Source organism: Schistocerca nitens, chromosome 6 (assembly GCF_023898315.1).
Source record: "Schistocerca nitens isolate TAMUIC-IGC-003100 chromosome 6, iqSchNite1.1, whole genome shotgun sequence".
Taxonomy (NCBI): Eukaryota; Metazoa; Arthropoda; class Insecta; order Orthoptera; family Acrididae; genus Schistocerca; species Schistocerca nitens.
Genome location: NC_064619.1, coordinates 28513677 through 28528530, shown reverse-complemented (window position 1 = coordinate 28528530; position 14854 = coordinate 28513677). Strand labels below are relative to the sequence as shown.

The 14854-nt window shown below is 43.3% G+C and overlaps 1 protein-coding gene across 1 annotated transcript in view; it reads left to right on the top strand.

Annotated features, from left to right (window-relative positions):
• Nucleotides 1-14854, top strand: part of LOC126262729 (probable G-protein coupled receptor CG31760) — a 682895-nt gene that overhangs the window by 599583 nt on the left and 68458 nt on the right. Inside the window, exons 8-9 of the mRNA XM_049959532.1 lie at nt 56-194; nt 10630-10735. Coding sequence (XP_049815489.1) covers nt 56-194; nt 10630-10735 — 245 coding nt within the window. The remainder of the gene's footprint in view (nt 1-55; nt 195-10629; nt 10736-14854) is intronic.

Here is a 14854-nt window from a genome sequence, read left to right as displayed (position 1 = left end):
AACGAGTCCGAGTTAACGAACGGCAAAAAGTAGTTATGAAACTTTTATGTTCCAGTGGAGGTGATGTTCCTGGTGTGGGGCATCCGGCTGTGCATCGTGGTGCGGAAAGCCCCCTCAGAGTTCAACGAGAGCCGCTTCATCTCCATGGCCATATACAACGAGTTCCTTCTCTCCGTCTTCCTCAACGTATCCATGTGAGTAGAGTGGTATTAACTGGCGTTTTCGTGCTGCCGCTTCGGTTCGCAACTCCACAATTGGTCCTGAATGGATTTCTTCTTCATTGCGTTACACTGAACACATTTACATTCTACAAAGAACAATAACATTACGATATAAAAATATATACACTGCTGGAAAGAAGTAGGGAACATGCCACTCCACTGAACATTAATCCTGACCTTTATCTTTCTCCAAATAAGTACACAAAAACTTCATTACATACTAGTTTATTTACAGAACAGGAGCTGAAATATCCGACAGGTCTCTAAATCAACCGCTCATCCCGTCATTCAGGATGCTGTTCATTAGACTTCGAGAGCTTCAATAACGAGTGTGCCCTCCGCGAGCGTATATCACCGCTTGACACCTATGTGACATGCTCCATGTAAGTCTACGCAGGTCTTCCCTTGCTAACTGTTCCCATTCTTCAAAAACGCGCTTCAGAGTTCTTACAGAGTCCGTGGTGGAATAGAACACGTCTGTGAAGCATGTCCCACAAAGGCGCAATAGGTTTTATGTTGAGACTCTCCGCTGGTCCTTCCTTTACTTCAATAACCAGCCTTCGCCGGACAATCGTTGTTACGGCCACCACATGGGCTCCGGCATTATCGTACATGAGAGGGAATTCAGGACCACCATCGTATGCAGCGGCAGCCATAGGCCGAAAAGGACCTGTTCGACGTACTGCCTGGTGGTAAGACTACGACGAGATCCGTACAGATGTCAACACTATTCCTACACTTACCATCACACAACTTAGGCCAAATCTGTCGATTTCCTGGATAACATCTGGCAGGTGTCAACCACCACGACATCTCCACACACGAACACGGTCATCACCTTGCGTCAGAGGATATTCGAATAAAGTTCCGCCAATGACGAAGCTGCCAGTTGACGTGCGAATGAAAGACTGAAGGCGAGACGTTATCGTGTCAAACACGGTACTCGAACGGTGCGTTCGGGTCGTAAGGTCCTTTCTCCCAATCTGGTTCTTAAAGTCTGATCGAACACAGCCGTTCCAATGGCCCTTCTGCGATCGTCTTGCAGTCCTCTGGGGTACGACACCGTAATGCACAGGTGGCCAGATATCGGTCTTCACTTTTGGTAGGAATGCATCGGCGATCGTGTTCAACTTGCATTGCGTACCGCCCTGACTTTTTGTAGTATGGCTACAACCCATGGAGGTTAAATGGACATACACCGGAATCTACACAAACACGACAGAGTCCACCTTTCTTTTATATGACAGTTTGTCCCTGCAACTTGCACTGCATTAAGATATAGAACTTCACGTGGTTGGCTGAACACTACGTCCACGACTGAAAACTGCCCAGACGGAGAGTTGATCATGTCTGAGAAATCCGCACAGACTCGCAAGGCGCCATTATGCTTCTCCATCACAAGGATAGGCGTCGCCCACTGAATATGAGAGACTGAAAATGCTGAAGTTGTCTTGAAGGGCAAAGGGAAGAATAAGTGTTTTGAAAACTGTGAAACTGCAGATGGGAGTAGAGTGATATGGACCTCAGAACCTTTGATGCCTAAGCCAGGCGGCGAAAACACCGAACTAAAACTGGTAAACAAATCGTCGAGGAGAGCTGACACGCCAAAGGGAATGGACGTTAGGCGTGGAATCGTGGACCTCGAGGCCCACCGCGCCGAATAGATCCATCCCTTCCATCCCTGAGGGAGTTCACTACCACGGTGAGACCCTCGATGGAATGGGTGCCATAATAGGCAGTAGCACTGAACTGGCCTGAAAAATGGACGATGCCATTACTGTACGACAGCATCTGGAAATCGATAGGCTGGAGGAGTGGGGTGCCTATCTGCTGGTAGGGGTACCAGTCAATGATTATGTCCAAGAAACCTGTGTCAATCTGCAAGAGAAGAGTCACACCAGCAGTGGAGACTGTCATGGTAAAAACATTTGCATTGGAGGGAACATGACTGTATATAAACAACGTCTGGTAAAGTCTCGTCTTCAGATGCTGTTTTCATCATACAGCGAATCGACATGCATGTAGTCCACGGACATTTCATTGGACTGACAGACTTCCACCTTGTAGCCTGATTTACCGCACGCCTTACATTTCGCGCGCTGATGGCCGCATTTGTGAGAGAGGGGGGACACAAAACACTAGCTACAAGATGGCAATTGCTGGGGTCAACATTTGGGTCACTTTTGTGCCTGGTCTTTCTGAGACATTTGTCAATCTGGCCTACCATGTGTCTGGGAACGACGGTTGGGCCTAGCAGCAAAAACCTGAGATTGGTCGTGCGGTGCTACCTCTGAACGCACTGACTGTTCAAATGCCGTGATGAGCGGCAAATATGCCTCCAGAGAAGAGTCCTTCAATTGTAACAAGTCTGGACAGAATGGTTCATCCAGGCAGGGCACCAACAGAATGTCCCTCACAAACGTGGCCACATAAGACCTGTGACAGATAGACTCTGACACGTGAAACGACAGTCCTGCAAGACGCTCTGCATCTGGGGAATCCATTTCCTGTTAGGTTACCCACCGAGTTTATGGCAGCTGAAGAGTTTGTGGCAGGGCATGGTTATGAGCACTTAGGAATCGAACTAGCACACAAACTGGATCTGACATGGTCATAAGGAAGAGTGTGAGGTTCAGCTTCCACGTTTTATTGTTTTACCAGCACATAGATCGCAGATATGGAGTACGCTAACAAGAATGCGTGCTGCTGCTCATTACTGGAGACTCTTTAGACCAATATGTGTTGCCCGAAGTGCACGATTTAGTTATACCACGGCTTGAGTTTGTGGTCGAATGGTGGGAACGATAGAGCTGAAGCGCAGAAGCTCTTCACCATGATACTGTGCAGGAGAGGCGAATTGGAAACCAACGGCACCATTGCACACAATGTGGTCAACCTCTCTGTCAAGGCTTGAAAACTGTACTTCATGTGTTACGTGGTGAGCAGAACATGTCAAGTCATATCCGAAGTTTCAGCCATTGGACACACGACATATTTGCTCGAGGAAACGATGCACAGGCTCCTAACCAGTGTTATCGGCTCGCCCTTAGGTCACAAATAAACTTCGTAAAAACTAAAGAATCCGCCGTATCCGCAATGAAAGTAACTAACCTTACACAAATATGGTTTATTGTAAAAAGTGCGATGCTCGTCTGCTTCACCTAATTAACGCAGTTAACAGTGAAAAATGACTGACAGGCTGAAGGTCACTGTTGAACAACTCAATGTCACGTATTTGGTCGAGTTTTCCACAAAAGAATGTTTACAAAGTTCTACTGCTGCACATGGAAACCAAGTTCCACAAGCGTTTACCGTTAGTACGTGCACATTGATATAGTTCCATGGAAAAACAGAACACAGTCACTGTTTTACCGAAGTCTCTGAACCAGGGTGTGACATCCAACTACGGAGACTTGACCATCAGTAGGGCTGCTGGTGACAGGCGGTGTCTGTCGAGAAAGCACCTGGCCGGTGGCAGGCAGCGGCGTTGTAGTACAATGGTTGTCCGTCTGCAGGTGTCGCTCAACGTCAACTCACTCCGCGTGACTGTGCATGTGCCTTATACTGCCGTGCGGTAGAATATCGCAGGAACAGTTTTAGGTCACGTGGGTTGTGGAGGCAAATAGGTCCTCCCCCGGTTCGCGACCCTTGGTGGTGCTGCAAGGTTCGCCTTGTGGAAATGCTGCAAAATTGTCTTCTGGTGTAAAGCGACTGTGTGACATGTAGGCAACCTACGACGTTGTTGTGCCAGACGGGTTTCTGGCCGTATAGACAGAACGCCACAGCATGTCACAATGGAAAGTGTTACACCACGAACACCTCGACCGAACATTGGCAAACCTTTACTTCAGTATTTTTGTGCCAGAGGGGTAGACTGTCCCGGATTACACCCCAATGTAAGCTTCTTTTGAGTAATTTCAATACATGAAAAGGTCAATCCAACAGACGAAGATTGGCGTGAGTACACACTCGCTACTGGGTGTGTCTAATGTTACAGGAACCTTTCAGGTGGCTTTCATAGCACTGGAAGCTTGGCTGTATTTCAAGTGCAGCTAGTCACCATTTTTCGGACTTTGAGAACGGTACAATTCATTTGCATGAGAAACATGGGGGTATCATACCGACATATAGCACAGACAGTTGGCTGTACTGAAATGGCAGCAGAATGAGAGTAACGAGATGCACTACGGACCGAATGTCTGTCAAGAAGAATAGGAACAGATCTTTCCAGAAGAACTACACCACAGGAAGGATTGTCCGACTGGATGCGACGTACTCGTGGATGACAACAACTGAAATTTGAGCAGGGCTTGGATGCAGAATGTCACTACAGACTGTAGGTAAAATATTGCTGAAAGTGGATTGAGACGCCAAGTTCCATGCGTCGTGTACCTCTGAAACCGTATTACAGACAACCGACACATACATGGCCTAGACCTATAGTCAATTCACCGAGAGCTGGGACGAAACATAAACAGTGTCACGTGAGCGACTACGCTCGTTTCCAGAGAAAGTATTCGGTGTTCACGTGATATGTAGGGGTGTGGAAAATCCTTGGCGCATGCTTTGCAGCTGGCGGCGTTCGGCTGGCTGCCGAGCTGTTACAGCGGACCATGAGAAACCTGGGCAACAATGTACGAAATAAATTTAACAATAATGTTAAAATAATGTTAAACTGAATTCATTCTGTTGAAGCAGATTTATTTTCATTCAGGTTGCTAGCAAAACGCTCCAGTCAAACACAATTAATTGTTAATTTTAATAACAATACCAGTAATAATAATGATAAAGGACGAAACAAGGTTCACTCTGTCGAACTTGAACTGTTTTCACTGAGGTTTATAACAAACCGCTCCTCTCTCTCCTCTATAATGCAGTCTAATTTCCACATCTGAGTTTCCACTTTTTCTACGACATGGAGGACGCAGTTCCAATCCTCTGCAGTCACTGTTCTCACTGCTTCTTCTAGCAGTACTTTAACTTCCGGCATTTTGTATGTTTTGTTTTTCGCTGCAACGTAGACTTGGATTCTGGCCCACACTAACTCGATGGCGTTTAATTCACAGTGGTACGGAGGAATTCTGAGAACAGTTTTCCCTGCATTCTCCGCCATTTCATATATTGCGTAATCGTTGTGCCCTGTTCTGTGATTTTTAACTATACCTTAAAGTTCTTTCTTCAACATACCGTCTTAGAAATCGATGTTTTTAGATTTTAGCCACTCTGATATTTAGTGCTTATTGGAATTCGCATTGGCAACTTTTCTTTTCTCCGAGAATGGTACGGCGCGTTATCAAGAACAATAGCTGCATTTTCCTGAAGCCGAGGAAGAACATCTTGAAACCACTTCTCGAAGGTTTCGGTGCACATCTCCTCATGATAATCTCCACTTTTCTTGGATTCGAAAGTCCGCAAACATCCTTCAACGAACCCTGCTTTGCAGCCAATGTGTGCGGTAATCAGACGTTTCCCTTTACCTGATGGGCCCTTGCCTCTGGTGGATAATCCGGACAGAAACGCTTGTTTTGAAGAATGTATAGTGTCAGCTACCCAGACGTAACTTCGGGTACGTCCTGCGTTCACTCACGTCTCGTCCAAATAGTAAAAGGGTCTGCCTTCATCTCTCAACCGTTTAATGGTTCGAAGATAAAGCCGCCTCCATAAAACGATGTCATCCCTGTCTATTACCATGCTATCGCGCCCACGCCGGACCTATTTGAAATTCATTTCTCTCAATAACTTAGAAAATGTAGTTCTCCGAAAATTGCCCAGATCTGCATCTTCTTTCACGACTGTAAGCACTTTGTCAATTGTTGGCAATTCGTAACGAAAAAAAAAATCGTGTACTTTCCTTCGTATCGCATTTCTATCGATGTCATCGACACTTTCAGAAAGTTTCTTTCGTTATTTTCCTTTCTTGGGAGAGTTCAAAGAGTGTGTGGCCTTGTGCTCACTTATCACACGATACGCTGAAGAACTTAATGGTTTCTTCTTTGCTAGCTTCTTTGGTGGACTCAGAACTGACACGTCGACTTCGCTCGCTGAATCCGTGGATGACATAATGAGGACAGCCGTATGTGATGATAATGAAGTAAGTGAATATATAAAATAAGAAACCATGCGATGCTATTGTATGCGCACATAATCAGTGAATGCTCAGCGTGACTACAAACACATATACTTATTCTAATAATCAACAACTAGTCTTTCAAGCGTCTTTACAGATGAACTTAAGATATCCTGAAATCGCCGCTGTACAACACCCGCTAACGAGCTCACACCTGCAACTGAGACGGCCACACTAACTGAGCGCCGCGCCTGCGAACCGCACAATGCATCGCTCATAAAGGACAAACGGTTGCACCCATCGCATTCGAACAAACTACAAAATTAAATTCAAACTTTTCTGAAACTTTTCCGGCTTACACCCCCACAAAAAAATTTGAAGGGGAAAAGTTTGTCGCTTACTATATTTCGGATGATGATTTGGTAAAAGTTCTGCATCAGACGTGAGATTTTAATTTATTACTTCACTATTACTGACTCTATTGGGCAAAAAATTTGCAGACGTCATCAAAATATTGTACTGAAGGTAGTTATAAAATTATTTTGCTGTGCAACACACAGTTTAGGAGATATGGCGTGATAAATATAGAGTAACGCGAAAAAACTACTTTTCCCGAAAGCTTAAATATTTCTCTATTTCAGTGACAATAAATTTTAATGTAATGTAAAAAAAGGTGTCGGAAGGTAGTTCTTGGATCAATTTATTATGTTCAGGTGCCAAATTATAAAAAAAAACAGAACTTTCATTTTTTTAATTTCTAACGCCCTTGCCTTATACACCCCTCGACGGCAGCGCTGTGGTCACGTGCCTTGCCGTGTTTACAGTACGTCTCTTGTTTCGGTGAATGGAGTTTAGAGTCGACTGGTTCAATGGATGGCTCTCTGTGGGTGTTCCTTAATGAGTCTCACTTTTGTGCGTGGTAGTTTGGTAGAAGCGAGACAAGTCAGTAAATGGGAACAGCAATTTTAGAGACTAATACCTCTCCAACGAAAGGAACTGTGAAGTGGGTAATATTGGACATGACAAAAGAGTTGATTTTGTAATTGGTGAGGCACGCTAAATATTTCCCCCTGGTAACAACAGTAAGCACATGCATCTAGGTCCTAATATACGTTCATATCCCATGACCTTTGCCACCTCAGTGTATTCTGTATACGTGTTTCTATCACATCTCAGAACTGCTGAATCCAAATGACAGCTCTACCAATGCATTGCCCTTTTGTACCTTGTATGCGCCATATTAATGCCGTCTATATACATTATCCGTGGAAGGCAAAGGTACCAGCCTTTAATCCTGATGTGATATTTTTAATCTGCCAGGAAATTTCACTACTCAAACTATTTACAGTCAGTTATACCCACTGAGAGTCAGTCATAAGTCTACTCCAAAATTAATTACTTGATGCTGTTGAATTCGCTAAACTCACAGGTTATTTCACTTCCTGTTTACCACGAGTCCACACGGTGTATCCACGCGGTCTAAGGCGCCTTGCCACGGTTAGGGCGGTTCCCCCTGTCGGAGGTTGGACTCCTCCCCCGGTTGCATGCGCGTGTGTGTGTGTGTGTGTGTGTGTGTGTGTGTGTTGTCCTTAGCGTGACTTAGTTTAGTTACATTAAGTGGTGTGTAAGCCTAGGGAGCGGTTACCTCATCAGTTCGGTCCCACAGGCACTCACCACAGGTTTTACCACGATGGTGATGTAAAACTGAAATCTGGTCCGAAATATGTTCTGTGTGAAAAATAAAAGTTTCTAGCTCAGCCTGAGAGGTATGAAGATGGAGTCATGTGAAGTGTTTCTGTGTCTGCATGTCATAGATGTTACAAAATTCATGAGGTTAATAATTCACATATTAATATCACTTCAAACGCAGTAGTTCTTTGAATGCTCAACTATCGTGATTAATATCTCAGACACATAGCCATACAGGACTGACCTTCACAATTTTGCATAATCAGCAGATTCTGTCAAAACAGTCTTAAAATTGGAACTTCCGGTATTATAATTTGCAGCTGTTTGAACAGGGAGACCTAGGAGAATATAACGCTACTGAGCAAATATGTATTTTCTGTTGTTTTCATGCCTCCTACTAATGTGTCACATTACTAGTAACGTCTATATACAAAACTGCTTTTTGCTCTTTTGTGGAAAATTATGATTTATCTATAGATGGTATCTACTCGGTTTGTAGAATGTTAAGTCTCCTATTAACCATGCCTATGACATTGTAAACTCGTATACTAAACAATAAATAGTTAAAGATTTCATTGGATTTGGACAATTCATAACCAGTTGGTGTTCTTAATTGACACTGAATCTGACTGCGCTTGTTCTCGGTGGTGCAAACTCGTCTGGAGGAACTAAAATATTTACGAAAGTCACTTATTTCCTGTTTCGTTTCACTTAGCATATCTCCTATGTGCGTATAAAATTGCCTTCAACGCCAACTAAAAATCCATCGCAAATCTAATAGAACACACTAAAACAGTGTCTGAATCAAGCATTCATACGGCCCGCTTTTCTCAATTATATTTTATAATAATAACGTATCAAGCTGCTAACAACCGAATCCAAAAACGTTTACTAACATTAAGAGCTCCTGAAGAGTGAAGTTCTCCTGTTCGATAACAGAAAAAGAAAGTAGTTCCTGAGACAGTAATATTTTAAGACGTTATTAATTTTAATCGGCGTGTGAATTCCGATGTGACCTAAGTAAAGCTGCAGACGTAGGCCTACCCCAGAGGCAGAGGGGTAAGCAGCGTAGCCACTGCAGGGTTAGTGGATGTGAGAAGGGGAATATCTTGTTTGTCTTCCCGTGCTGGCAACTCACGGACGTGTGCGATTTGTTCCGGTCAGGTGCTACGATATATTAAAATTATTACACTAAAACAGTCTCAAAAATGGTTCAAATGGCTCTGAGCACTATGGGACTTAACATCTATGGTCATCAGTCCCCTAGAACTTAGAACTACTTAAACCTAACTAACCTAAGGACAGCACACAACACCCAGCCATCACGAGGCAGACAAAATCCCTGACCCCGCCGGGAATCGAACCCGGGAACCCGGGCGTGGGAAGCGAGAACGCTACGGCACGACCACGAGATGCGGGCAAACAGTCTCATTGTAACGTAATTTTATTGATCACTGCGGTTTCCTGCGAACAATGTTCCAAGAAATTCTTATTGCTATAACATACAAATTTTGACACAGTAGTTAAATGGGTTCGTGACTGAGCATAACAGAGATGTTACCTTCAAATATGGTACTTATTTGTAACGAGGAACATTGCTGAAATTGAATACAATCACCGGAAGAAACATGGCATTCAAAACATTCTGTATACATTTGTGGTCGTGTCATACTTTGCATAATGAATTTTAATGTAGGTACTATTACTGTGACTAATTAATTGATCATCCGCTCACGTAGAGAACATAACAACAGTTCGTAAGGCAATTACACTGTCAAAACTTTGGGGTCGCTGAGGGTGGCAGCTACCCTGAAACGCAGAACAGCCGTCCTCCAGAGTTACGCATGGTGTCGGCTCTTAACGATCAGTCTTGGCGACCGGCGGCAATCTATCGTGCCCTTACTATAGCTTGTCCATTGGTGTTTCCTAATATACTAATTAAGCAGGTTACCAATTAATGTTGGAGTCGATACCTATGTGGCCCGATGTGTCACGTCACAATGTCAGTATTGAGTCTTGAGCAAAAACGTTTGACGACCATCGCAATAAAATATGTAGCACAAATTTTAATTTCTTGGTTTTAGTTATGATTGATTAATATTGTGTTTAATACGTATATTAAGGTACTGGTTTCATGGTAAATATTTAATCTGAGTCCAGGGTTCGTCTTATGAGATTATGACGTACGCAGTGTCGCTGAATAAAACCTAAACATTTAGATCGTATTTCTCTCTCTCTCTGTCTCTACCTATCTATTTCTCTCTCTCTCTCTCTCTCTCTCTCTCTCTCAGTACATTATCCTTTTTTTAGAAGCTAGATTGCTGTATTCAGTCACAGAAAAGGTACGCTTGATTTCTATCCCATCGATTTTACATTTTTTGACGTTTATGCAGCTAGGTACAAGGTGCCAAATGACACTTCCCTTTGGACAAGTTCTGTTTTAAAATGCACGTTGCTGTTGTCGCAACGCTACTAACATAGATTAGACTCGATACACGAATAGTATGTACAGAGACACTTATTACGGGAGCAGAGTAAATAAAATACCAGTTCTATTGTGAATCTCTCAGTGTGTTGCAGTTTGCTCCTGCAGTCGCCATGTTACTTGCCAAATGCGGCCAGCACTTGTATGTGTGTCTGTGTGTTTTTCAGGTTGTTCCTGCAATCGCCCGCCAACCCGGACCTGTTGTACATCATCTTCTTCTGCCACACGCAGCTGACGGTCACTCTGCTGCTCGGACTCATCTTCGGCAGCAAGGTAGGCACGGCACAGCGTACTGCATCTGTACAGCTTCCACTTCCTATCTAGCAGATCATCGAAGATGTGGGTAAACAAACCAATATGTTCTTTTGTTGCGAATGATGCCGTCTAGAACGTTTATTTTAATTTTTTTTATTTTAACAGTTATTAACATTCCTCCAGGAGGTATTGAAATTGCAGCAGCCATACTACGGCACTTCAGCGATTGAATAAAGCCAATTACAAATGGATGAACTTACACTGACAAGAATGAAAACGATGATCTGAAGATCGATGGAGATGTTGGTGATAGGTGCCATTTTGAATCCTGCGTGGATGAGGCTGATGTCATCTCCGGCTAACATTTGGCTGGGACTGGAGACAAATTGATACGAAAAGGGTATGTGGTATTAGTATTAAGGCGTTTCAGTGCTGGGGGTGCTTGTGACAGGAGCGGGTAGGATTGCAGTTACGAAAGGAAAGAGCACGCTAGAAGTTTGGCTCGGATTGGAAGTGGTAAAGTAGTTTACACATGAAAACATGAGTGGACTTCATAATTTCTTTCATATTCTTGGAGGGAAAAGTAGTAGACTTTACCTCGAGGAATGGGCACCGATTGAGTGGAGAAGTACAAGAGGTTGGGGATGGTCAGGAGGCACTACAGCAGGACATGACTCCTAGATCATTTAATAATATGTTACTTTAATGGATGCATTGCATAGCGACGACATAATTCAGTGAAATCAGTGCCTGACTGATTTCACTGAAAAATCGTCGCTATGCATGAAATGGCTATACAGGGTGTAACGAGCTATAATTACAGATATTTATTTTCGTAACTGACGACAGTCTACTGAATAGCATTACATCCGCATTTATGTCATTTGTAGACTAATAACTAAAGCTATTACAAGTCGTATGTCCTTAGGCTGGGTAGCACATCCAAGTATATGAGGTAAGAGTAAGCCACTAATGCTTACTTTCCCATGGACAACATGTCAGATTGAAGTGTAGACGTGTGGAAGCTAAATGAGTGAAGGCCTAGTCCAATTAGTGCTGCCGTTATGACCGTGCACAAAACATCCGGTCGTGAAGTTTGTGATGCGTTTATGGATAGACTGTTCGACGCTGGAAAAAACCAGATTAATGAAATGTGTATATATTAACGTAAAACGTATAAAATATCTGCGTTTGTACCCGCTACAGCCTGTATACCCACAAGCTTTCGCCAGAATGCGTATCAGTCAGTGTCAACCAGTGACTACCGTGTGACTATCTAACAGAAAAGCCGTATAGACGCTCTGTGAACGGCTGTGAAGTGCATGGCGTGAGTACTTAGCACCGTTCATGTTCCCCTTGTAATGGTGTATGTATGTACCTTGTATTAATGCCCTTGTCTTCGCGGTTGCGACATAGGGGGCTGAAGTATGTTTCTTCAGTTCATGCCGATTCTTGAAACATTATAAACAGGTTTTCAAGTGGTAACAGGCGGTTATCTTCAAGCATATTCCAAATCACCTTCATCGGCTTTGCCATGACCCACTGTCATGAGTCGAATCGACTTCGGCTCTTCTCTGGTTACATTCCGAATCCGTTGTTAGTACTGTTTGATATGGTTCCCATTCACTTATGCAATGTGCCTAAGTGACACGCAAAAATGATTCGTAAGCTGTCTTATTCGTAGACCAATCGCATATTCCTAGTATTCTTACAATGACCTAAAATCTTCCATCAGCTCTGCTTGCGACTGAGCGTAAGTGATCATTCGATTTAAATATCCATAAACATTGTGACACAGAGACATTTACATGAGGTGACCGGCTGCGAATCTGACTCGGTATGTTGGTCATATTACAGGAGTTTTCAGTTCCGTGGAGTTCAACGATTTCGTAATCCTGTGTGTCTAATAAAAAGCCAAAGTTCGCACCACTTTTAAATCGTTTTTTTTTTTTTTTTTTTTTTTTTTTTTTTTTTTTTTTTTTTGTCATCAGCCCAGTCTACTGACGGGTTTGATACGGCCCGCCACGAATTCCTTTCCTGTGCTGACCTCTTCATCTCAGAGTAGCACTTGCAACCTACGTCCTCAATTATTTGCTTGACGTATTCAAATCTCTGTCTTCCTCTACAGTTTTTGCCCTCTACAGCTCCCTCCAGTACCATGGACGTCATTCCCTCATGTCTTAGCAGATGTCCTATCATCCTGTCCCTTCTCCTTATCAGTGTTTTCCACATATTCCTTTCCTCTCCGATTCTGCGTAGAACCTCCTCATTCCTTACCTTATCAGTCCATCTAATATTCAACATTCGTCTATAGCACCACATCTCAAATGCTTCGATTCTCTTCTGTTCCGGTTTTCCCACAGTCCATGTTTCACCACCATACAATGCTGTACTCCAGACGTACATCCTCAGAAATTTCTTCCTCAAATGAAGGCCGGAATTTGATATTAGTAGACTTCTCTTGGCCAGAAATGCCTTTTTTGCCATAGCGAGTCTGCTTTTGATGTCCTCCTTGCTCCGTCCGTCATTGGTTATTTTTCTGCCTAGGTAGCAGAATTCCTTAACTTCATTGACTTCGTGACCATCAATCCTGATGTTAAGTTTCTCGCTGTTCTCATTTCTACTACTTCTCATTGCCTTCGTCTTTCTCCGATTTACTCTCAAACCATACTGTGTACTCATTAGACTGTTCCTTCTGTTCAGCATATCATTTAATTCTTCTTCACTTTTACTCAGGATAGCAATGTCATCAGCGAATCGTATCATTGATATCCTTTCACCTTGTATTTTAATTCCACTTCTGAACCTTTCTTTTATTTCCATCATTGCTTCCTCGATGCACAGATTGAAGAGTAGGGGCGAAAGGCTACAGCCTTGCCTTACACCCTTCTTAATACGAGCACTTCGTTCTTGGTCGTCCACTCTTATTGTTCCCTCTTGGTTGTTGTACATATTGTATATGACCCGTCTCTCCCTATAGCTTACCCCTACTTTTCTCAGAATCTCGAACAGCTTGCACCATTTTACATTGTCGAACGCTTTTTCCAGGTCGACAAATCCTAAGAAAGTGTCTTGATTTTTCTTTAGCCTTGCTTCCATTATTAGCCGTAACGTCAGGATTGCCTCTCTCGTCCCTTTACTTTTCCTAAAGCCAAACTGATCGTCACCTAGCGCATTCTCAATTTTCTTTTCCATTCTTCTGTATATTATTCTTGTAAGCAGCTTCGATGCATGAGCTGTTAAGCTGATTGTGCGATAATTCTCGCACTTGTCAGCTCTTGCCGTCTTCGGAATTGTGTGGATGATGCTTTTCCGAAAGTCAGATGGTATGTCGCCAGACTCATATATTCTACACACCAACGTGAATAGTCGTTTTGTTGCCACTTCCCCAAATGATTTTAGAAATTCTGATGGAATGTTATCTATCCCTTCTGCCTTATTTGACCGTAGTCCACTTCTTTGCGTATTGATTCTTCCTGACTAATGTCTTGAACTTCAGCCTACTCTTCATCACTACTATATTGTGATCTGAGTCTATATCTGCTCCTGCGTATGCCTTACAATCCAGTATCTGATTTCGGAATCTCTGTCTGACCATGATGTAATCTAATTGAAATCTTCCCGTACCTCCCGGCCTTTTCCAAGTATACCTCCTCCTCTTGTGGTTCTTGAACAGGGTATTCGCTATTACTAGCTGAAACTTGTTAAAGAACTCAATTAGTCTTTCTCCTCTTTCATTTGTTGTCCCAAGCCCATTTTCTCCTGTAACCTTTTCTTCTACTCCTTCCCCTACAACTGCAGTCCAGTCGCCCATGACTATTAGATTTTCGTCCCACTTTACATACTACATTACCCTTTCAATATCCTCATACACGTTCTCTATCTGTTCATCGTCAGCTTGCGACGTCGGCATGTATACCTGAACTATCGTTGTCGGCGTTGGTCTGCTGTCGATTCTGATTAGAACAACCCCGTCACTGAACTGTTCACAGTAACACACCCTCTGCCCTACCTTCCTATTCATAACGAATCCTACACCTGTTATACCATTTTCTACTGCTGTTGTTATTACCCGATACTCATCTGACCAGAAATCCTTGTCTTCCTTCCACTTCACTTCACTGACCCCTACTATAC